Source organism: Hyperolius riggenbachi, chromosome 8 (assembly GCF_040937935.1).
Source record: "Hyperolius riggenbachi isolate aHypRig1 chromosome 8, aHypRig1.pri, whole genome shotgun sequence".
Taxonomy (NCBI): Eukaryota; Metazoa; Chordata; class Amphibia; order Anura; family Hyperoliidae; genus Hyperolius; species Hyperolius riggenbachi.
Genome location: NC_090653.1, coordinates 88,171,904 through 88,196,596, shown reverse-complemented (window position 1 = coordinate 88,196,596; position 24,693 = coordinate 88,171,904). Strand labels below are relative to the sequence as shown.

The window sequence follows — 24,693 nt, the reverse complement described above, 5'->3', positions numbered from 1 at the left end:
GGAGGTCATAGCAGAACCACAACACTGAAGAACTTGGCAGCCTTCCAGACACAGGCCGACAAGTCTGACAGGGGAAAGATACATTGATTTATTACAGAGACTGTGATAGCAGAAAGTGCTGCAGTAAGCAAGAACACATTAGAATAGCTTTTGGAACTTGTAGGATGATAAAAAACAGGATGCAATTTTTGTTACGGAGTCTCTTTAAAGGGAACCTAAACTAAAACCATTCAGTGCCTGTAACAAAAGTGGTCATGGTCTGTTCTGCCAACATTCCAACAGCATCAAAGGACACCTGTGAGCACTTTGGATCAGCAATGACTGGTTCAGCTGAAGAAAATGTAAAGTGTGCATGTTGCATTACTATAACTTCCTGTCGATTTACTATAAAGCAAACTTGTGAGGTTTGTAATCGCCCAAAATGGATACTTACCTCAGGAGGGGGACCCCTCTGGATCTTCTAGAGGTTTCCACCGGCTTGATCTAGTGCTGAAACCCCAGAAGCGCAGCTGCAGTACGCCTGCACAGTAGCCCATAACCGCTCGGACTCCGTTGGAAAAAAAGTAGAGCTTAATCGGGTCCATGCTATTGCCCAGGGTGCTTGTGCCTATGCAGTAGCACGGACCTGATTGGGCACAACTATTTCTGACAGAGTCCGAGCAGGTCTATGCTACCAGTGCACATGCCAAGCGGCTGCCGGAGAGATACGCATATAGTACACTTATCTTACGTCAGACTGGACACGACTGACAGAAGTGATGGGACCCGGTACCAGTGCTGCAGACAGCGGAGGACGGCGCCATGGGAGCGATCTGAGCTTACGGGGCTGGAGGAAGCCCCAGATATGTATGAAACTTTATTTACAGGAGCTTTGGCACACTTTAAAGTAACCTGATAATTTTAAAGAAAACCTGAAAGAAAACACCTCTGGAGGATACTTTCCCTGTCTTCTGCTGTCCCGGCAATCCAGTGCTGCAAAATATTTACCTACCATGATCCAGCGCAGGTGCAGTAGCAGCTCTTCGTTCAAATAGCCTGGGCAGGTGCGAGTCCTTTGCGTCTGCAAAGTAGAGCGGATACAATCGAGCTTGGCTATTTCCACCTTAGCCCGAACGAAGAGCTGCTACTGTGCCTGTGCTGGAATGCGGTAGGTATATATTACCGCGCAGACGCAGAGCTTGTCAAGCAGCTTTCGGTGGAGCCAGCACTGGATTCCCCCAAGCTACAGAGGACATGGAAGCCTCATTGGGACTCTGAGGCTTCCCCCTCCCGAGGTAAGTATCCCCCAGAGGGTTTTCTTTTTTCTTGTTACAGGGTCTCTTTAAGACAAATAGTGAGATCGGTTACAAAACAAAGGCATACATATATTTATCACAGGCAATGATTGTAACAATATGTCATGCTAAAGTAGGTGTTTTTGTGACTACTGCCCTTTAACCACTTAAGGACTGCAGTCATAAAACCCCTTAAGGACCAGAGCCTTTTTTTCCATTCGGACCACTGCAGCTTTCACGGTTTATTGCTCAGTCATACAACCTACCACCTAAATGAATTTTACCTCCTTTTCTTGTCACTAATACAGCTTTCTTTCGGTGCTATTTGATTGCTGCTGCGAGTTTTACTTTTTATTATATTCATCAAAAAAGACATGAATTTTGTCAAAAAAATGACTTTTTTAACTTTCTGTGCTGACATTTTTCAAATAAAGTAAAATTTCCTATACATTTGAGCGCGAAAGTTATTCTGCTACATGTCTTTGATTAAAAAAAAACCCATTCAGTGTATATTTATTGGATTGGGTAAAAGTTGTAGCGTTTACAAACTATGGTGCCAAAAGTGAATTTTCCCATTTTCAAGCATCTCTGACTTTTCTGCGCACCTGTCAGGTTTCATGAGGGGCTAAAATTCCAGGATAGTACAAATACCCCACAAATGACCCCATTTTGGAAAGAAAACATCCCAAAGTATTCAGTGAGAGGCATGGTGAGTTCATAGAAGATTTTATTTTTTGTCACAAGTTAGCGGAAAATGACACTTTGTAACAAAAAAAAAAAAAAAAAGTTTTCATTTCTTCTAACTTGCGACAAAAAAAAATGAAATCTGCCACGGACTCACTATGCTCCTCTCTGAATACCTTGAAGTGTCTACTTTCCAAAATGGGGTCATTTGTGGGGTGTGTTCACTGTCCTGGCATTTTGGGGGGTGCCTAATTGTAAGCACCCCTGTAAAGCCTAAAGATGCTCATTGGACTTTTGGCCCCTTAGCGCAGTTAGGCTGCAAAAAAGTGCCACACATGTGGTATTGCCGTACTCAGGAGAAGTAGTATAATGTGTTTTGGGGTGTATTTTTATAAATACCCATGCTGGGTGGGAGAAATATCTCCGTAAATGACAATTTTTTATTTTTTTTACACACAATTGTCAATTTATAGAGATATTTCTCCCACTCAGCATGGGTATGTGGAAAAATACACCCCAAAACACATTATACTACTTCTCCTGAGTACGGCGATACCACATGTGTGGCACTTTTTTGCACCCTAACTGCGCTAAGGGGCCCAAAGTCCAATGAGTACCTTTAGGATTTCACAGGTCATTTTGAGAAATTTCGTTTCAAGACTGCTCCTCACGGTTTAGGGCCCCTAAAATGCCAGGACAGTATAGGAATCCCACAAATTACCCCATTTTAGAAAGAAAACACCCCAAGGTATTCCATTAGGAGTATGGTGAGTTCATAGAAGATTTTTTTTTTTTGTCACAAGTTAGCGGAAATTGATTTTAATTGTTTTTTTTCACAAAGTGTCATTTTCCGCTAACTTGTGATAAAAAATAAAATCTTCTATGAACTCACCATACTCCTAACGGAATACCTTGGGGTGTCTTCTTTCTAAAATGGGGTCATTTGTGGGGTTCCTATACTGCCCTGGCATTTTAGGGGCCCTAAACCGTGAGGAGTAGTCTTGAAACCAAATGTCGCAAAATGACCTGTGAAATCCTAAAGGTACTCATTGGACTTTGGGCCCCTTAGCGCACTTAGGGTGCAAAAAAGTGCCACACATGTGGTACCGCCGTACTCAGGAGAAGTAGTATAATGTGTTTTGGGGTGTATTTTTACACATACAGATGCTAGGTGGGAAAAATATATCTGTAAATGACAATTATTTGATTTTTTTTACACACAATTGTCCATTTACAGAGAGATTTCTCCCACCCAGCATGGGTATGTATAAAAATACACGCCAAAACACATTATACTACTTCTTCTGAGTACGGCGATACCACATGTGTGACACTTGTTTGCAACCTAGGTGCGCTAAGGGGCCTAACGTCCTATTCACAGGTAATTTTGAGGCATTTGGATTCTAGACTACTCCTCACGGTTTAGGGCCCCTAAAATGCCAGGGCAATATAGGAACCCCACAAGTGACCCCATTTTAGAAAGAAGACACCCCAAGGTATTCCGTTAGGGGTATGGTGAGTTCATAGAAGATTTTTTTTTTGTCACAAGTTAGCGGAAAATGACACTTTGTGAAAAAAAAAAACAATACATATCAATTTCCGCTAACTTGTGACAAAAAATAAAATCTTCTATGAACTCACCATACTCCTAACGGAATACCTTGGGGTGTCTTCTTTCTAGAATGGGGTCATTTGTGGGGTTCCAATACTGCCCTGGCATTTTAGGGGCCCTAAACCGTGAGGAGTAGTCTTGAACCCAAATGTCTCAAAATGACCTGTGAAATCCTAAAGGTACTCATTGGACTTTGGGCCCCTTAGCACAGTTAGGCTGCAAAAAAGTGTCACACATGTGGTATCGCCGTACTCAGAAGAAGTAGTATAATGTGTTTTGTGGTGTATTTTTACATATAACCACGCTGGGTGGGAGAAATATCTCTGTAAATGACACATTTTTGATTTTTTTTTACACACAATTGTCCATTTACAGAGAGATTTCTCCCACCCAGCATGGGTATGTGTAAAATTACACCACAAAACACATTATACTACTTCTCCTGAGTATGGCGATACTACATGTGTGACACTTTTTTGCAGCCTAGGTGCGCTAAGGGGCCCAACGTCCTATTCACAGGTCATTTTGAGGCATTTGTTTTCTAGACTACTCCCCACGGTTTAGGGCCCCTAAAATGCCAGGGCAGTATAGGAACCCCACAAGTGACCCCATTTTAGAAAGACGACACCCCAAGGTATTCCGTTAGGGGTATGGTGAGTTCATAGAAGATTTTATTTTTTGTCACAAGTTAGTGAAAATGACACTTTGTGAAAAAAACAATAAAAATCCAATTTCCGCTAACTTTTGACAAAAAATATAATCTTCTATGAACTCATCATACACCTAACAGAATACCTTGGGGTGTCTTCTTTCTAAAATGGGGTCACTTGTGGGGTTCCTATACTGCCCTGGCATTTTACGGGCCCAAAACTGTGAGTAGTCTGGAAACCAAATTTCTCAAAATGACTGTTCAGGGGTATAAGCATCTACAAATTTTGATAGGTGGTCTATGAGGGGGCAAATTTTGTGGAAACGGTCATAAGCAGGGTGGCCTCTTAGATGACAGGATGTATTGGGCCTGATCTGATGGATAGGAGTGCTAGGGGGGTGACAGGAGGTGATTGATGGGTGTCTCAGGGGGCGGTTAGAGGGGAAAATAGATGCAATCAATGCACTGGGGAGGTGATCGGAAGGGGGTCTGAGGGGGATCTGAGGGTTTGGCCGAGTGATCAGGAGCCCACACGGGGCAAATTAGGGCCTGATCTGATGGGTAGGTGTGCTAGGGGGTGACAGGAGGTGATTTATGGGTGTCTCAAGGTGTGATTAGAGGGGGGAAATAGATGCAAGCAATGCACTAGCGAGGTGATCAGGGCTGGGGTCTGAGGGCGTTCTGAGGTGTGGGTGGGTGATTGGGTGCCCGCAAGGGGCAGATTAGGGTTTAATCTGATGGGTAACAGTGACAGGTGGTGATAGGGGGTGATTGATGGGTAATTAGTGGGTGTTTAGAGGAGAGAAGAGATGTAAACACTGCACTTGGGAGGTGATCTGATGTCGGATCTGCTGGCGATCTATTGGTGTGGGTGGGTGATCAGATTGCCCGCAAGGGGCAGGTTAGGGGCTGATTGATGGGTGGCAGTGACAGGGGGTGATTGATGGGTGGCAGTGACAGGGGGTGATTGATGGGTGGCAGTGACAGGGGGTGATTGATGGGTGATTGACAGGTGATCAGTGGGTTATTACAGGGAATAACAGATGTAAATATTGCACTGGCGAATTGATAAGGGGGGGTCTGAGGGCAATCTGAGCATGTGGGCGGGTGATTGGGTGCCCGCAAGGGGCAGATTAGGGTCTAATCTGATGGGTAACAGTGACAGGTGGTGATAGGGGGTGATTGATGGGTAATTAGTGGGTGTTTAGAGGAGAGAATAGATGTAAACAATGGATTTGGGAGGTGATCTTATGTCGGATCTGCGGGCGATCTATTGGTGTGGGTGGGTGATCAGATTGCCCGCAAGGGGCAGGTTAGGGGCTGATTGATGGGTGGCAGTGACAGGGGGTGATTGATGGGTGGCAGTGACAGGGGGTGATTGACAGGTGATCAGTGGGTTATTACAGGGAAGAACGGATGTAAATAATGCACTGGCGAATCGATAAGGGGGGGTTTGAGGGCAATCTGAGCGTGTGGGCGGGTGATTGGGTGCCCGCAAGGGTCTAATCTGATGGGTAACAGTGACAGGTGGTGATAGGGGGTGATTGATGGGTGATTGATGGGTAATTAGTGGGTGTTTAGAGGAGAGAATAGATGTAAACGATGGATTTGGGAGGTGATCTGATGTCGGATCTGCGGGCGATCTATTGGTGTGGGTGGGTGATCAGATTGCCCGCAAGGGGCAGGTTAGGGGCTGATTGATGGGTGGCAGTGACAGGGGGTGATTGACGGGTGATTGACAGGTGATTGACAGGTGATCAGGGGGGATAGATGCATACAGTACACAAGGGGGGGGGAGGGTCTGGGGGGGTCTGGGGAGAATCTGGGGGGTGGGGGGGTGATCAGGAGGGAGCAGGGGGCAGTTTAGGGACTAAAAAAAAAAATAGCGTTGACAGATAGTGACAGGGAGTGATTGATGGGTGATTAGGGGGGTGATTGTGTGCAAATGGTGGTCTGGGGGGTGGGCAGGGGGGGGTCTGAGGGGTACTGTGGGCGATCAGGGGGCAGGGGGGGGGCAGATCAGTGTGTTTGGGTGCAGACTAGGGTGGCTGCAGCCTGCCCTGGTGGTCCCTCGGACACTGGGACCACCAGGGCAGGAGGCAGCCTGTATAATACACTTTGTAAACATTACAAAGCGTATTATACGCTTCCTATCCGGGGATCGTCGGGTTAACAACCCGCCGGCGCTTCCGATTGGCCGGCGGGTTGACGTCGCGGGTGGGCGGAGCCTATTGCCGGCGGATGCGCGCGCATCCCAGGCCAAAGAGTGCCCCAGGACCTGACGCCATTCTGCGTTACGTGGTCCTGGGGCTGCCACTTTGCCGCCGCCAATATGAAGTAGGCGGTCGGCAAGTGGTTAACCCAGAAGGGATAGAGCTGATGATACAGGACACAGTGCATGTATAGTACAAGATGTGGGCTGTGATAAAACTCCTCCAAAATATCCTAAATCCTGAACAAATAACTAGTGTTGCTGTGTGAATCTGGGTTTCCGAATAAGGAAGAGCATCACGGAGCTGCGTTCCACGTCGCGCTTCACTTGATTCCGATGTGGCTTTCTAAGCCGGAAGGACGAAGCATTGGAGTCATGTGAAGCGTGGCGTGGAACGCAGCGCTGTGACTTTCTCCGGACATGAAGGTGCTAAACAAAGATGTATTAAGATGTAATGGGGCCCTAGGCAAGGTTTGGCGCCCCCTTGTGATCCTTTTGGTAAGCTGAAATGGAGAGGTCAGAGAAAGTGACATGTGGGCCCCTTGACACAGACTAGGCCAAAGGCACCTGCCTAGGTTGCCTGGTGGACGATGCTGCTCTGGGTGCTGAACTGCTTTGGATGGCGTTATCTAAGGAAACCCGGATTTGAACATCAAAACCAGTGATGGCTAACCTTGGCACTCCAGCTGTGTCAAAACTACAAATCCCATCATGCCTCTCCCTCCCCAAGTTACGCTTGAAGCTGTCAGAGTATTGCAATGCCACCACAGCTGGAGTGCCAAGGTTCGCCATCACTGATCAAAACCATAAGTAACAAAAAACGAATTCATGGGGACAATTTACATTGCCTACGGATTTTTTTGTGAAGTGTATTGTTTTGATGAAATAAAGTTACAAATACAAAAGTTGACAAGGACTTGGCAGACACTGGTACCCACCAGTATCGCGTGGCAAGTAGGTGAAGGTCACCCCGTCGCTGCGGATGCCATCCGTGATCCTCTGCAGACACACTTGGACAGGGGTGGGGTCTTTGATGTTGAGGTCACGGTATGGGGGTGTCTTCAGGACAATGGCGATCTGTCTGTGCACGTCTGCCTGGGAGAAGTCAGCGCGGGCTTCCCATGATGCTTCCATAAACACCACCTGGATGTCTTCTAGAGCAAACACAGAATACAGGAGGTTTGAATGCAGTACTTGTGGCCGGCAAACATGTTCACTCACATAATAGCTGGAAGGAAAAGGTGTTTCAGACAGTCTGGGTTGCTCAAACTGCTTAGAGTGAACCTGAGATGAAAGCCATACTTACCTGGGGCTAGTTCTGAGCAGGCGCTCCCAGGGACAGGATGGTGACAGGGAAATATGCCTGGCCGCGCATGCACAACAAATCGCGACTCGGCCAGGCTTCTGGGTCGTATTGCGCGTGACAGGAGCCCCCCAAGGAGACAGCGAGGGACTGAGCGGTCTCAAGGGGCCTTAACCCTCCTGGCGGTTTGCAAAAAAATCGCCAGGGGGCAGCAAATCTTTTTTTTTTAATTTTTTTTTTTTTTTTTCATGTAGCGAGACAAAGTCTCGCTACATGATAGCCGCTTTTCAGCAGCATCCCCCCAGCCCCTCCGATCGCCGCCGGCGATCGGAGATCCGGAGATCCCGTTCAAAGAACGGGATCTCCTGGAGGGCTTCCCCCGTCGCCATGGCGACGGGCGGGATGACGTCACCGACGTCATGACGTCAGAGGGGACTCCGATCTGCCCCATAGCGCTGCCTGGCACTGATTGGCCAGGCAGCGCACGGGGTCTGGGGGGGGGGGGCGGCCGCGGCGAGAGGAATTGCGGCGGATCGGCGGGTAGCGGCGGCGATCGGGCACTGCACGCAGCTAGCAAAGTGCTAGCTGCGTGCAGCAAAAAAAAAAATTATGCAAATCGGCCCAGCGGGGCCTGAGCGGTGCCTTCCGGCGGCATAGCCCGAACTCAGTTCGGGCTTACCGCCAGGAAGGTTAAGGAAGCCCCCGGTAAGTATGGTACTTGAGATAGCTTTCATCTCAGGGACACTTTAAAGAGGCACTGTCGTGACACATAGTGGAATGCAGTAAATGATTCAGGGGAACCACTTTTAAGGTAATTATCCTGGTTTCAGCATCAGAAAGACTTTTTAGAACTATATATTGCTGTATAATAGTATGATAGATTGTAAGCTCACAATGGCAGGGATCTCCCTCTAGTGTTTCTTATACTGCTTTAATTTCAACATATGCAGATGTACGAACTACATATCAACTATGTATGGATTTGTATTTCTACTATTACCGTACAGTGTCTTGTATTTCTTATATATATATATATATATATATATATATATATATATATATATATATATATATATATATATATATTTGTTCCCCATTATTTGTTTGTACTATGTACAGCGCTACGGAAGATGTTGGTGCTATATAAATAAACAACAATAATAATGTAACCCCATCCTCCTAGAGATGTTTTGCCTAGGCTGTTTACCTATATGGAATTCTCCTCCCAGAGCATTCTGGGAGTCCAGGTGTTTTTACTGACTTTGGAACACAAAGTAAACAACCACGACTGCGACAACGACTGCGATTCAGACAGTCAAACACATTTATTATTCAAATTAAGCGCCTCTGTCTTAATTTGAATCCTTGTGCAGATTGTTTGATACTCCTCCCTATATTGCCTGATGAAGCGGGGTTGAACCTGTGAAACGCGTTGCATTTCTTTTTGGAGTTCCTAATAAATGTGTTTGACTGTCTAAATCGCAGTCGTTGTCGTGTCTGCTTGAGGGAGGTAAGACCACCACTTCCTCCTTCAATTTTGCCATTTAAGTTGGTTTTTAAGCTCTTTTAATCTAATCTTATACTTTTGGCGCCTCTGTTCATTGTATACAATTTTGAGTCCACCCTTGGTGGAGGGTTGCTACCCTTTCTTCCTGTCTACAGAGAGCGACTTCTTAATCCTGAGTGGGGTCAGGACAATCTCCCCACCTGCCTTTACAGTGGTTGCCTGCTGGTGACCCTGACTTGTGAGTATCTAGCAATACAAACTTATTGCCACCTTGTCCAGTACGAATTACACTATTGGGGCTCTTGGTGTTCCCTGTTTTTAACCATTGTGCAGTGATGCACCTACCAGCAGTAAAGATGTCACCTCCTGTGATAAATATAAGAATGTAAATCAGTGAGACGATGAAAGATTTTACAATGGGCAAACACTGACTAAATAATTTATAAATTAAAATGTTGAAAAATATGCAATTTTATTCATTAAGCTATATTCAGTACCTCTATAAAAACCTCCTTTATGTCCCAAAAGCAGCATGGCTGATGACAGGGATAGGCAGCTATGAGCAACACAGACTGTCTGAGGCAGGTTTTCCCTCTAGCAGTTTCATGAATAAAGTGCACTGTGCAGCAACCAGAAACAAATCTTCCATCTGCGCCACTTCAAAAAGAATACAGGGCCTTATTTATCATTGAAAGATCAAGAAATCAAAATGCTTTATTATTTCAGATGATAATCTACTAATTACCAGTATGCAACAGATAGACTGCTAGACTCACTGCCAGGCAGTCCTATAGGCTAGGCTTTTGGAGTTGGAGTCGAGGAGTCGGAGCAATTTTTGGGTACCTGGAGTCTGAGTCGGTGGTTTCATAAACAGAGGAGTCGGAGTTGGAATCAGATTTTTTTTTTATACTCTTGTCACATAATCTTCTCTGCAATCCGCAAATACACGCCCCATGTGGTTGCCGGCGTAACACGTGTGCACATGTACCTATGTACCACATGTACCTATGTATATGCCGGCCACTACGCATGCTAACTGTATGCGGATTGTGGACAGAGCCTGGAGCAAGCAGCGGACAGGGACGGGTACAGGGGCAGTGAATGCAGCATCACAAAGCCGATACCATAGGGATTTCATGCTGAAATCGATCAGGAATCGGCCTGTGGTGTATGGGCAGCCAACAGATCTCTCTCAGACTAGAGTCGACCAAAGAGAGAGCTGTCTACCCTTCAGCACCTTGTCACACCAGATGTATGCAGAGCCAGACTAACCAATGGCAGCTTACCTTTTTGCACCTTGTCACACAAGATGTAAATTTCCTCCCCACCTAAACATACTCCACACTCCTTATTCATACGACAGATCTTCAGTTCTGATGTATTAGTGGACTCTAAAAAGGCACAAAGAGACATGTATGTAGTTCAAAGAGAACTGAGCGACAGAATGGTAATTTCAGTAACGGAGTACATACATGGACAGGTTTCCAAACCAAGTATTATATTGTCCATGGACAGCTACACAAATACAAAAAAAATTCACAAGCAGCTGAGTCAAACATCACTGAAATGCTCACTATGATATTATGACCTAAAAAACAGCATGCCAGCGGTCTATCTTAAAGTGGCTCTGGCATCGAACAGACTGAAAAGCTTTCATTTCACATAGAAACGCCATATAAATCAGCTGCACTGAGCTGTGTTTGTTTATTTAGCTACAGTTGAGTGTAATTATCTGTAGCAGTGTGTTAACCACTTCACCACTGAGGGGTTTTACCCCTTGAACACCAGAGCAATTTTCACCTTTCAGCGCTCCTTCCATTAATTCGTCTATAACTTTATTATTACTTATCCCAATGAAATGAACTATATCTTGTTTTTTTCGCCACAAATTAGGCTTTCTTTAGGTGGGACATTATGCCAAGAATTATTTTATTCTAAATGTGTTTTAATGGGAGAATAGGAAAAAATGCGGGAAAAAATTATTACTTTTCAGTTTTCGGCCATTATCGTTTTTAAATAAAGCATGCTACTGTAATTAAAACCCATGAAATGTATTTAACCATTTGTCCCGGTTATAAAACCATTTAAATTATGTCCCTATCACAATGTTTGGCGACAATATTTTATTTGGAAATAAAGGTGCATTTTTTTCAGTTTTGCATCCATCCCTAGTTACAAGCCCGCAGTTTATAAAGTAACAGTGTTATACCCTCTTGACATAAATATTTAAAAAGTTCAGTCCCTAAGGTAACTATTTATGTTTTTTTTTTATTGTATTTTTTTTTTTTAATTACAAAAAAAAATAAAAAAATTGGGGAGTGTGGGAGGTAATGAGTTAATTTATTGTGTAAATGTAATGTTTGTTTATGTAAAATGCTTTTAGGGTGTAGTTTACTATTTGGCCACAAGATGGCCACAGTGTGTTTGTTTACATGCGACCTGTAAGCGTCCTTCCGGACGCTTACAGGAAGCAGTAGGAGGCTGGAGAATCACAATGATCGCGCTGTTTCTAATAGAAGCAGCGCGATCATTGCGGGGGCTTAGATCAACGAACGGGAATGGATTTTCCCGTTCATTGATCTCCGTGCGAGCAGGCGGCGGCGGGAGCGCAGACAGTGGCGGGAGCGCGGACAGCGGCGGTAGCGCGGAAGGTACGGATTTCTCCGTCCCTGGTTTTTTAGAGATTCGTACCGTGGGGGTTTAAGTGGTTAAAGTGGACCTGAACTCTTGCACAGGACAGAAGGAAAACAGAGAGAAATGCACCCTGTATGTATTTAGAAAGCTTAGCCTGTGGTACACACCATGCAATTTCCCATCAGATAGATGGGTTGATAGATAATTTCTGACAGATCCGATCGGATTTCTGATCATTTTTCTTATCACTTCTATGCAAATCAATCAGAAAAATGATCGGAAATCAGATGAGACCTTTTGGAAATTAACTATTTGACCCATCTATCTGATGGGAAATTGCATGGTGTGTACCAGGCTTAATTCCTCCTTATCTGTGTCTAATCACAAGTTGTAATTTGATCTCTCATTCTCACCTAAGCTAATTTGAAAGCACAGGATGTTAACAATATGTCTGCTTCCCTGAATTAGGAAGTAGACCGCGGTATCAGCTGTAACAAAGAAATGAAAAGGTGGAGGGAAAGGCTGCGTGTCCCTAAACACATGCTGCAATTGAATGGTTAATCGCACAGGCATACACCGCCTCTGCTAGACTGAAAAATGCATGCCCTGCATCCAAGACAAGTGCTAACATTTATTAAACTAGGAGGAACTTTAGCTTCCAATATGGTTTGCATGCAAAGTATATAATACTAGACACTTGCGCCACGGTGAGGCAAACCTCCGGGCAAGTGACCTAACCTAAATTTAAAACCTTGGGAGCAGCTAAGCAAAAAAAAAGTGTAACTTAAATTTGGTTGAGCAGCGAGGAGAACGCCAGTGCATACCATTAAGGCTGCATCCGAAATGACCACCAGCTCAGTGTGCAGCACCTAAATAGATTTTTTGCACACTTTGCATTCAATTCAGATGCAAATCATATGCAAGTCTGCTACTACTTATTATGCAAACAGGAAACTCAGGAGGAGGGTATTGGTGAGCACCCGGCTGTCATCGGCTCACCTCCTCCTATTCTGTAAGTAGAGTTGCACACAGAATCTCTAGCCCTGCATTCTCTCATCTCGTCCCAACCGCTACTTTTTCATGCCACCTAACTGGAAAAAATTTCTGGGGAGAACTCTGCATAAGAATATATAAAATACTTCCCTCTTACATACAATTGGCCATAAACACAACTCTGTTGAGTGGCTGTCTTCCTTCTTACATCTGACAACCTTATGGACATTTCCTTTAACATCGGTGGTCCACAGAACACCCATCCTGCTCCAAGTAAGATTGTGGAAGATCTAAAGCCAGGCATAAGCTACACAGCAGTCTTAATAGATTAAGCCAGTCTTTCTCAACCCTGGAGGAACCCTTGAAGCAATTTTGGGATCGGATGGAAACCCTGGGTTAGTGGTGAGAGGGAATGTATGTTGCAGGAGGCATGGTTTGTAAATGGTTAATTTTTTTATTTTTTTTATTATTATTATAACAGCCTCTTTAATTTACCCCCATTTCATGTTTTTACAGTACTCCCTATGACAGCAAGCAACCTTAAAAGGAACCTTAACCTCCTTGCCGGTTATCCCGAGCTTAGCTCGGGGTAACCTGCGCAGGAGGATTTCTCAGGCCCCGCTGGGCCGATTTTCACAATTTTTTTTTATTGCACGCAGCTAGTTCTTTGCTAGCTGCGTGCATATTCCAATCGACGCCGATTCGCCACTACCCGCCGCCCCCCCCACTCCAGACCCCTTGCGCAGCCTGGCCAATCAGTGCCAGGCAGCGCTGAGGGGTGGATTGGGATTCCCTCTGACGTCCATGACATCGGTGATGTCATGGCGACGGGGGAAGCCGAGCAGGAAATCCCATTCTGAATGGGATTTCCTGCTTGCAAAGATCGCCGGCGGCGATCAAAGTAGGTAGGAGGATGCTGCTCGTCAGCGGCTATCATGTAGCTAGCGCTAGGCTAGCTACATGAATTTAAAAAAATAATAATTTTAAAAGTGCTGCGTCGCCCCCTTGCCGACAGAATTGGACTGGCAAGGCGGTTAACTCTAAAAAGCCCCCTGCAGCCATCCTGTGCCCTCGCTGTCACTCATGGCTCCTCTGGTCCCCCGCTGCCAGCTAGTTTCATTTTTGCCGACTGGGAGTCGGCCGGCCGCCATGCGTACGTTTTTACGCATGCCTGCTGGTGCAGGAAGATATTGCAGACATCAACAAGTACATTTTTACGTATTACGGGTGTAATGCGTAAAATTTTTACGTATTACACCCGTAACGCGTAAAAATGAACATGTTGATGTCTGCAATAGCTTCCTGCACCAGCAGGCATGCGTAAAAACGTACGCATGGCAAAAACGAAACTAGCTGGCAGCGGGGGACCAGAGGAGCCATGAGTGACTGTGAGGGCACAGGATGGCTGCAGGGGGCTGGTAAATGCCCCAGGTAAGTAAAACTCATTTTTTTTTTTAGAGTTAAGGTTCCCTTTAAAGAGAAACCGTGACCAAGAATTGAACTTTATCCCAATCAGTAGCTGATACCCCCTTTTACATGAGAAATCTATTCCTTTTCACAGATGGATCATCAGGGGGCTCTGTATGGCTGATAGTGGTGAAACCCCTCCCACAGGAAACTGTGATGACCATGGTCCTGGCAGTTTCCTGTCTGTGAACCTCATTGCATTGTGGGAAATAGCCGTTTACAGCTGTTTCCAACTGCCCAAAAAAAAAGCAAGCAGCAGCTACTTCCAGTGACATCACCTGCCAGCAGTAAAAATGTCACCATGTGATAAATGTCAGAACGTAAATCAGGTAGAGGAAAGCTTTTACAATGGGCAAACACTGACTAAATCATTTATAAGTAATTATTGTAAAAAAAATGTAGCACTTTTTTATTACATTATTTTCACTGGAGTTCCTCTTTAATGTCTCTACAGTGGCGTAGCAATAGATGCAGAGGTTGTAACCGCACTAGGGCCCCTGGACCAGAGGGGCGCTCCCTCATCCATCTTATTAGTTTTTCATTGGTGCTATGCTGGTAATGAACACCTCTGCATGTGCATTGTATAATGCACTGCAGCTGTCCTTGATAGGTCTTGGGGCTCCATATCAATAGAGTGCTTTGGACCCCATGTAAGATTCTCACTGGGGTCCAAAGCTCCTTAGTTACACCACTGTGTCTCTTATAATACTGTAGCTCCCACTACTTCTTATAGTGCTCCTCTTTTATAGTTTACTTATTTATACTACTCCTTTTATAAAGCTTCCAGTTTCTAGCGCTTTTTATTACTATGTTGTTGTTTTTTAATTGTACTGATCCCTAACTTACTGTTTCTTCCCACAGTACCTCCTATTGGAGGTTTATTATAACCCCCTCCCATTTCAGTGCTGCCTGTTATTGTGTCCTGTAATTATATTGCTCATAATATTAGTTCCCCCCTAGTTGTGCAGCAGCAGATTGGCCTCAGTATGCTAGTTATAGTTACCTGCGCCAATTTCCACTTTATCTGCTGTAGTTTTGGCCTCCCACGTGTTCCTTCATCATCACAGCCTGATGGCAATAAGCCATAGCAGCCATATCACCATTGTGCCAGTAGTGAAGACATGGGGAAGTTGGAATTTGGGATGGACAGCCAATGAGGGAAGAGGATACAAGGGAGCCAAGGAGGTACATTTGAAACTTTCTCACCCCATCAGCACAGGCTGCTCTTACCAGAAGTAAAATTACAGGAAACCCTACAGAGTTCTCCAAAAACTCTCAGGTCCCCTGATTTAGGAAGCCTGGATTAAGCAAAATATTTGATAAAAGCATCTTTAATAAAAACATTGAGGGCAAAATGCTGTACAGATGTGTTGCTAGCTTGGAAAGGGGTGAAGAGATGCGCCGCAAGTTAGAACGGCAAAAAGCGGGAGAGGTGAGGAGGGAGAGCAATGGACTTGGCCGGTACTCTGACAAAATTAACAGACTTTCCGGATCTCCTGCTGATGCATTGATGGCCGGGATCATGGGCTGCTGTAAACATGCTAGATTCTGAGCGGCATCCATGAATGAAGGCATCAACTATGTGTACAAAGCTTAAAGGAAAACTTAGAGACTCTGCAACAAATTTTTCAGTCTTATTTCTTCTATCCTATAAGTTCCTATGCCTGATCTAATATGCTCTGGCTTACTGCAGCTTTTCCTAATTGCACTGTCTCTGTAATAAATCTTATCTACTTTCCTCTGTCGTGTCTGTCGGGCTAAAGCTTGAGTGTGTGGAATGTGCATGGCTGCTTGTGATTGGTTAGAAGCGATACACACCCTCTGCAGGCCCCCTGCACACTCTGTATGACTCACACACTCTGTTTATGTGAGCCTATTACAAGCTGGTTAGTTTGTTTGTAAACACTGCCTAAAACTAGCAATTACAAGCCAGGATTGCAGCAGAGAGTGGCAGAAACAGCACAGAGGGGCACAGGAGAAAATAAGGAATAGAATGGTATGCTTTTTAGTGTAAGAATATTAGAGTACAGATTCTCTTTAAGTTAGAGGGATATTGAGGCTGCCATAGTTATTTTTAAGCAATACCAGTTACCTGGCTACCATGCTGATCCTCTGCCTCTAACACTTGACCGTGAACAAGCATGCAGCCGATTAGGGGTTTCTGACATTATTGTCAGATCTGACAAGATTAGCTGCATGTTTGTTTCTGGTGTTATTTGGACACTACTGCAGCTAAATACAGTAGATCAGCAGGGCTGCCAGGCAACTGGTGTTGCTTAAAAGGATATAAATATGGCTGCCTCCATATTCTTCTCACTTTAGTTGTCCTTTAAGGATCCACTGCAGATCAAAGTGGGCCACAGATAAGCCAATCTCCCTCCTGTAGCAGCAAGGGAAGCTGCCTATTGGCTGAGCTACTTACTTTTATCATATACGGCTTCTGAAAGCACAGGGCCAATTGTCATCCGCTGTCCTGATGGTGAACTGTACCAAGCTTGAAAACAGAGCCTGACCACGTTCAGATCCACCTCCTCGTGGTGTCGCCACATGCCAGCTGTTGGGATAGATGAAAAAAAAAAACCTGAACAATATATCAAGGTTTCTAATGTATATGTTTCTGTTTTGGTAGCAAAACAAGGATAAGGATGACAGCTCCAGAACTTATGCTTATAAAGTAGGCCAGTCAGTACAGTCTTAGGCAACTTTCACAATTAGTGCATCGTGTAGCAGTATGCTCGTTCTCTGCTCTACCGCCGCAGTGGCCATTAGTCTCAATGAGACTGGCCACTGTACCCGCGGTGCGGTGCCATGCGTCGACAGTGGATCCGACGATGCAGAGGCGGTGCAGACTCTGCAGTGCGTTGCTGAGCGGTACCATGCAGCAGGCATGTGCACTGGAGTCTATGGCGCTGCAGAAATCTACAGTAAAACCCCCTTTACCCAGAACTCAGCTAACCAGAAGTCTCAAGCAAAAAGAACAAAAAATTCTGGCCTTCCAGGATGTATAAATCCACTTTTACACTTTTTTTATACAATAATAAACCTCTGTTACATTAAAGAGACTCTGTATTGGAAAAAAATGCCCCATGGTGAGAAGCTTCTGGATCCTATCAAGGCTCCCCCCATCCTCCTGTGTCCCACGGTGGTCTCGCTCTGGCTCACTGAATCCACAGCCGACAATTTGTCAGGCTGTGCAATATTTACGCTTCCCTATTACAGCGGGGGAGCTGTTGCTGCTCTCCACTGAGAAATAGGCGGAAATGGCTGGTCTTAGTCGGGTCTGCTCTACTGCGCCGGCCCAGGAGACATGCGCCTGCACAGTAGAGTGGACCCAACTGGGATCGGCTATTTTCGCCTATTTCCGAGCGGAGAGCTGCTACTGCACCTGCGCTGGAGCCAGGAAGGTAAATATTTACATCCCCCTGTTCGGGGAGCTCTATAACTGCCGCCCTGGATCCAGAGGCGAGTACCCCGCAGGGGCATTTTTTTTCCAATACAGATCCTCTTTAAGTTACGCCTGTCTTCATTTGTTTTTAATGACTGTATTTCAGCACTAATACAGAGTTTATGGTAAGTATACAGTGTGGAGTAAAGAACTGTTTTTTAGCTAGGCCTATTTTTAACATTGACTCTCAAAGCAACCAGAAACGACACTTATCCGGCATCAGCCAGTCCCCCTTGTTGCCGGATAATGGGGATTTTACTGTATTTAGATTGTTGCAGTGGCAACATGGCGTGCATGCACCAATCGGATACAGATCAGTGATGTACTTCCTGTCCAAAAGGGAGCATGTCATTGTTCGAGGGTGGAGCTATGCATATTATCGGCGCACTCTGTGGCGTGATGGTCCTCCTGCCCCAGGGCTCACTTGCGCAGGACAATTGCACATAACTATATGTCAAACTAGCCTTACAAGTGGACCTATAGCCTGCAGTCACAGATTACAGAAGTCATAGGGCCCATGTCAGTGTTACCAGTCCATCTGGAGTTACACGGTCCCCTTTTCTTGCAATAAGTACATATATATAGTATCATAGTTTGGCTTCTTGTGGCTTTGCCATAGCAGTGGAAGAGGAAGCAGCAGCTGGGGAGGGGACCACACATGATTGTTATTATTACACTGATATTATTAGTGGGAGAGAATTAGGACATCTCAGTTTTGTATTGCTGTCTCAGTGTCCTTTGGAGAGGCTTCTCCTCATTTCTTGCTCCAGTAATAGCAACACAAGGAACAGGAAGTGAGCTCTCTAATGGAGACACAGTCAGCCAGAGATACATTAAGATGTAATGGGGTCATAGGCAAGGTAGTAGATTTGGCCCCCTTGTTTTGGTAAGATGTAATGAAGAGGTCAGAGAAGGTGGCAGGTGGGCACCTTGACACCCACTAGGCCCCAGCACCTGCCTAGGTTGCCTGGTGGATGATCCTGCTCTGCAGACAGCCAAAGAAATCACTCAATGGTAGTTGTAAAAAGGTTAAAATATTGCTGGGGTTTTATCACACACTAAGAACTTGTCACTCATTTCCTGTATCAGTGACATAGTTTCTGAGGATAGAAAATAAGGGTAAACCTCTGCAATGGGTACACAGGCAATAATAAAAACTTGAAAAAAGAGAAGAGGACAAACCAGTAAATGCTGCTCAAAAACTGCACTTTATTTTTTGGTAATTAAAGCACACACATAAATTACATGAAAATGTCAGGTGATTCCTGACAGTAAATAGTACTGTAAATACAATATACGTGCTGCAATCTAAGAGGACAGTAAGGAAAAAGTCCCTTTTGAAAAGCCTATTTGTCTATATGGGGATCCATCCCTGCCAAGCTGAGTTAAAGGTACATAGGAGTAGGGCACAGCTAATAAATCCAGCAAGTGTGCAGCTGCCAGCCCACCCCTAAAATAGGTGAAGCTGGTATGATATCTTTGGTGACGTCCCAACTGTGACCCCGAAAGGGAACCCAGGTATAAATATCCTGGGGGCAAATACCACTCACAGAGGGCAGAAAGGACGTGACCAATATGATCAATGATCAGTCAATCAGCAACCTGCAGTAGAAGGGAAGGACACCCAAACAATAAGACCAATACTATTCATTGTGTCAAAAATATTGAGGACACCCTATCCTGACCTGTGAGGAAACCAACATTTGGAATTTTTATAAAGGTTATAACCACTCACAGAGGATAAAAGGGTGTGACCAATATGATCGAAAATAGGCTATTTATAGAATGCAAAAGAGCCGGTAAACACAGCAATATATGCAGATGCCGCCAGAAATCGTTTGTGCCAATACCACACTGGAATTTTCAATTCAAAGCCTCTGAAATTGGATTACAAATGGGAGGGCGCCACATGTACTATAGACCTAAAAAAATTCAAAAATTAGAATCGAATTGCAGCATAATAGATGATGTAGCTAGGAGCAAACAGGAGGGCCCTCCTGTGCTAGACCAGCAATTAGTTGATGTACAGTTCTCAGTCCAAGCGTACTCCTTCAATAGTAAATCATCTCCACATAAATGTATATCACCACGCCATTACATATAGGTCAGCAGAGGGTTTTAAATTGCCGGATAGTCTTTATAATAACTCATGCCAAGTTCCGCCTGGGCCAGCCAAACCACTGCTATATCCACGAAGGTCGCCCGGTTTAGATATAGATACTCTTGCGGGTAGTTATTGGGCAGTGGATAGGGCGCTATAGAGCAAATCTTCTGATGTTATCAATAAAGAAAAGTCACATAGTCAGTTGCGCATAGCAATCAGCACCTCAATTTGTTTGTGGAATTGCTGACATTTAACAGTCGTCTTGCCATTAGTATGGCGCTGCAAACAAAGCTCCAGGCGTTTATGATAGTAGCAGGCAAGATAGCCTAATGCGGAAATGCTAGGCATCCAGCAGTTATATTATAATTATTAGTTATAATAATAAAAACTTAAAGTGTACCCGAGGCAGTGTGCCGGGGGGGGGGGGGGTGTCAGAGGGGACACAGAGACATGTTCGCTGCTACAGGACATGCCCCTGGTCCCCCTCACGCCGCTCTCTGCCCCCCATCACCCCCCGGAATTGGTGACAATTGTCACCAATATCGAGGGGTAAAGGAGGAGAGGTATTCCCTGCTTAAACGCCCACTGGGGGCGTCCTTGCAGGCTTTCCCCAGCTGCCATTTGGGCAGCTGTCTCTCCCTGGCTGCACTCCCTGCCACTGCCCCGCCTCCCTGCACGTTGCTGCAGCTCACTCAGCCTTTGCAACGTTGTGAGGGGGCTGAGTGAACTTTTGACCTTTATAAAAACATAACTGAATATCTCAAAACCTATAAAAGATAGAGAGATGATTTTTGCAGCACAAATGAGCACATGCACAGCACTACCCACCCATACAAGTTTCATGTCTGTAGGTCGCTGTATGGGGGCTGGGTGATGGTATGGTTTTGGAAATAATAAGTGCTATTATCTACCTTAGGCCAGTTTATCTTTTGACCTCTGGCCAAGTTGTACTTCCTACCAGATAACCTAAAACACACTGGCCCACATGCAATTCCCTTCTCCTTCTGAGTTTTCGCCTTTCAGTTGCAGAGCTTGCAGTTAAGTGTGTTTACCGGATGCCAAATAGATCACTAGCAAAGTACGTGGTCAAGAACCAGGCACTGGCCCCTTCATGCACCACAGAGTGACAATGTTATACACTGTAGTCTTCTGCAACAGATTCAGTCTGTGCCTGCCCCTTGCAGTCTGAGCAGCAGGATGATGTAATGGTTAAGCAGGAAAAGCCCAAAGGAAAATACAAAAGCAGTAGGAATGGTCACCGATAATGCTAATCAACTTTATGGTAATTTTGCATTTCCATAATATTACTGTTAAACTCGGTTATTTGCACATAATTAACCATCCCTAGTTGGTAGTTGGCAAAGGGTTTTCCAGCTCTGCATATTGCTGGAGAGAAGGTATCTGATGTCAGGTAGACCGTCATCAAAAATGATTATGTTTGTTTCAGGTGATATACCGGTAAATGTACTGTGAATGTGCAGCTTTCAATGCAACCCTAGGGTAGACTAAACAAGCCCTCTGACCCTTATAGCTGTGCTTACCATTAAAAGGATCTATTCCCAAAGCTAGCCTGTCTTGAACTGCTGACTCAATTTCCTTCTTCCGGACACACTGGATACCCAGATTGCTAAAACTGGAGAAGTGCAAAATGACAGTTTAGTATAACACTTAAAAAATAGGAATTCAACTTCAGCAAAGCGTAGGTGGTGATTCTACTAATCTAACATAAAGCAAAGCTGAAGTGAAAATAAAAACTTATGGGTGATTAACTGTATGCATTATTTTTACTAATGATAAATAGAACATAGCATGGAAATAGTGATCCTTCCAGCACTAATGTCTTATTAGAAGCATATCAGTCAGATAAAGCTCGTCATCTACTGTATTTACGTTTCAGGAAACCAGCCTGAATGCCACAAGCTGTGCAGCAAGCTGATTTGCAAAGATAACTCGTTTTTTAACACTTACAGGAAAAAAGTGGTGGCGGTTAGACAACTTGTTATGCTAGGTACACACCATACTATTTTTGGCAGATAGATGGTTCGATAGATAAATTCTGTCATATCCGATATTATTTCCGATCAATAAGAAAAGATAAGAGAATTGAGCAGAAAATCAAGCGGAGAATCAATCGGACGGAAAATCAACCAAAAAAACCGCATCATGTGTACCTAGCATTAGCATGAATAGTACTATATGTAGGTAGGATTATCTCATGTTAACTGCAGGTGTGACTTAATTCCCATTGCATAAGACTGAGAGCTGGACGTAATTATATTATTAAGTGCTTATATATTGCCAACATCTTACGCAGCGCTGTACAGAGTATATTGGCTTGTCAGTAACTGTCCCTCAGAAGGGCTCACAATCTAATCCCTGCCATAGTCATATGTCTATGTATGTATCGTGTAGTGTATGTATCATAGTCTAGGGCCAATTTAGGGGGAATCCAATTAACTTATCTGTATTTTTTAGTATGTAAGAGGAAACTAGAGTGCCCGAAGTAAACCCACACAGACACGGGGAGAACATGAAAACTCCTTGCAGATAGTGACCTGGCTGGGATTTTAACTGGGGACCCAGCGCTGCAAGGCGAGAACGCTAAGCACTACTCCACCATGCTAGAGCTTTATGATCATAGCTAACTTTTTAAAAGAAAATATATGTATTTTTTTAAATGGCATGATCCACAGTTGTGATTTTTATTGAAAGCCTAATCCAATCAATCTACAGAGTTCTATCACTTCGGAGGCTGTATAAGCAAGTTGAGAACTGCTAACTTATACAGATACTGTAGAAGGAAGTTATTTCCTCCAGCACAGTGAGATCATAGCATGGTGTATCGGTGCACACTCCTCACTGAGACCATACGTGTGTCATAAAGCAATAAAGAAGAAAGGGGATTTCGTGAGCCTCCTATGTTATTGAGTAAAAGTTATTTCACGACAGGAGTCAAATCTGTGTTATTACTTGTGTTATAGGTGAAAGCTAGGTGTAGGGTTAGGAACGGTTACATATTATTAATGCTATGTGTATTTACGGCACTGATGTTTTCTGCTGAGCTTAAGCTTGTGGACAGATAGCCTTAAAGTGGAACTGAAAAGGTCAGAAAAAAAAAAAAGAGTTTCACTTATCTGGGGCATCTGCCAGTCCTCCCGTGCCCACGCCGTGACATACCGATCCTCCGTTCCCCCGCCGCGACACACTTTTCTTCTTGTAGCGGAAGCCTACTTCTAAGTCGACTTCCACTGCGCCCTGGCCCCGTGTATCCTCGTACGCGTTCCCATGGCCAGAAGCATCCTGCGCAGGTGCAGTACGGGAGAAAATCAGAACGAGGATGCGCATGGCCAGGGCCGCGCAGACGGAGTGGATACCCACTGGGCGAAGTGAAAGTGAGCCGTGGCATGGGAACGGAAGATCGTCGGCTGTGAACGGATGGGCATGGATGTCACGTCGGGGGGCACACGTCGGTTGCAGGGGGCTGCCAGAAGCCCCAGGTAAGTAAAACTCTTATTTTTAGATCTTTCAGTTCCGCTTTAACCACTTGACGACCAGTGGCTTTTCCTATGATCTGTGCTGCGTGGGCTCTCCAGCCCGCAGCACAGATCGGGATATAGCCAGGGCGATCAGACTTACCCCCTTTTTTTCCCACTAGGGGGATGTCCTCCTGGGGGGGTCTGATCGCCGCCGGCTTGCTGCGCTTTGCGGGGGGGGGGGCTCTTCAAAGCCCCCCTCCACAGCGTTCTCAGCGCTCCGTCCCTCTCCCTCCCTCTCCCTTCCCCTCTGAGCTGCGCAGGACGGATATCCGTCCTGCGCATTGTAGGATAGGCTTCAGCCTATCATATGCCGGCGATCCCCAGCCAATCAGAGGCCGGGGATCGCCGATCTGCCTTACGGCGCTGCTGCGCAGCAGCGCCGTATGACGTAAACAGCGGGGATTTCTTCCCCGCGTGTTTACATTTTGCCGGCGAGCCGCGATCGGCGGCTCTCCGGCTGTTCACGGAGACACCCTCCGTGAACTGACATGGAAAGGCCGCTCGTTCGAGCGGCCATTTCCATGGTAACCCGCAGACGACCAGTTTACGCCAATCGGCGTTAGCTGGTCGTCAAGAGGTTAAGTTGTCCTGCAAAATGTCTTGATAAACTTTGGAATTCATTTTTCCTTCGATGATAGCAATCTGTCCAGGCCCTGACGCAGCAAAGAAGCCCCAAACCATGATGCCCTCACCACCATACTTCACAGTTGAGATGAGGCTTTGATGTTTGTGTGCTGTGCCTCTTTTTCTCCACACATAGGGGTTGATTCACAAAGGTTACTTATTTTTCACCTTAACTGTAAGGAGTGCTAATGCATGAGATTAACAAATAAGGAGAAATAATTCATGAGATAAATAGATAAGGAGAGCTAGACCATGAGTTATGTCAAATAAGGAGAGCTAAACCATGAGTTATGTCAAATAACGAGAGCTTAACCATGATTTAAGTTAGATAAGGAGAGCTAGACCATGAGTTAAGTCATTTAAGAAGAGATAAATTGTGAGTTAATAAATAAGGTGAGATAATTTAACAGAAAAGCTTTGTGAATCAGGTCCATAGTGTTGTGTGTTTCTTCAACTCAATTTTGGTTTCATCTGTACACAGAAAATTGTTCCAGTACTGCTGTGAAACCTCCAGGTGCTCTTTTGCAAACTTTAAACGTGCAGCAATGTTTTTTATTTTTGGACAGCAGTGGCTTCCTCTGTGGTATCCTCCCATGGGCGCCACAGAATATGTTGGCGCTTTATAAATCAATAATAATAATAATAACAA

At 45.0% G+C, this 24,693-nt stretch overlaps 1 protein-coding gene across 2 annotated transcripts in view; it reads right to left on the bottom strand.

The window, feature by feature from the left end:
• Nucleotides 1-24,693, bottom strand: part of RELB (RELB proto-oncogene, NF-kB subunit) — a 91,217-nt gene that overhangs the window by 18,251 nt on the left and 48,273 nt on the right. For both annotated transcript variants that reach the window (XM_068250881.1, XM_068250882.1), the window contains exons 5-8: nt 21,426-21,517; nt 16,758-16,889; nt 10,528-10,632; nt 7,370-7,585 (exon numbers count right to left, since the gene is read on the bottom strand). In XM_068250881.1, coding sequence (XP_068106982.1) covers nt 7,370-7,585; nt 10,528-10,632; nt 16,758-16,889; nt 21,426-21,517 — 545 coding nt within the window. The remainder of the gene's footprint in view (nt 1-7,369; nt 7,586-10,527; nt 10,633-16,757; nt 16,890-21,425; nt 21,518-24,693) is intronic.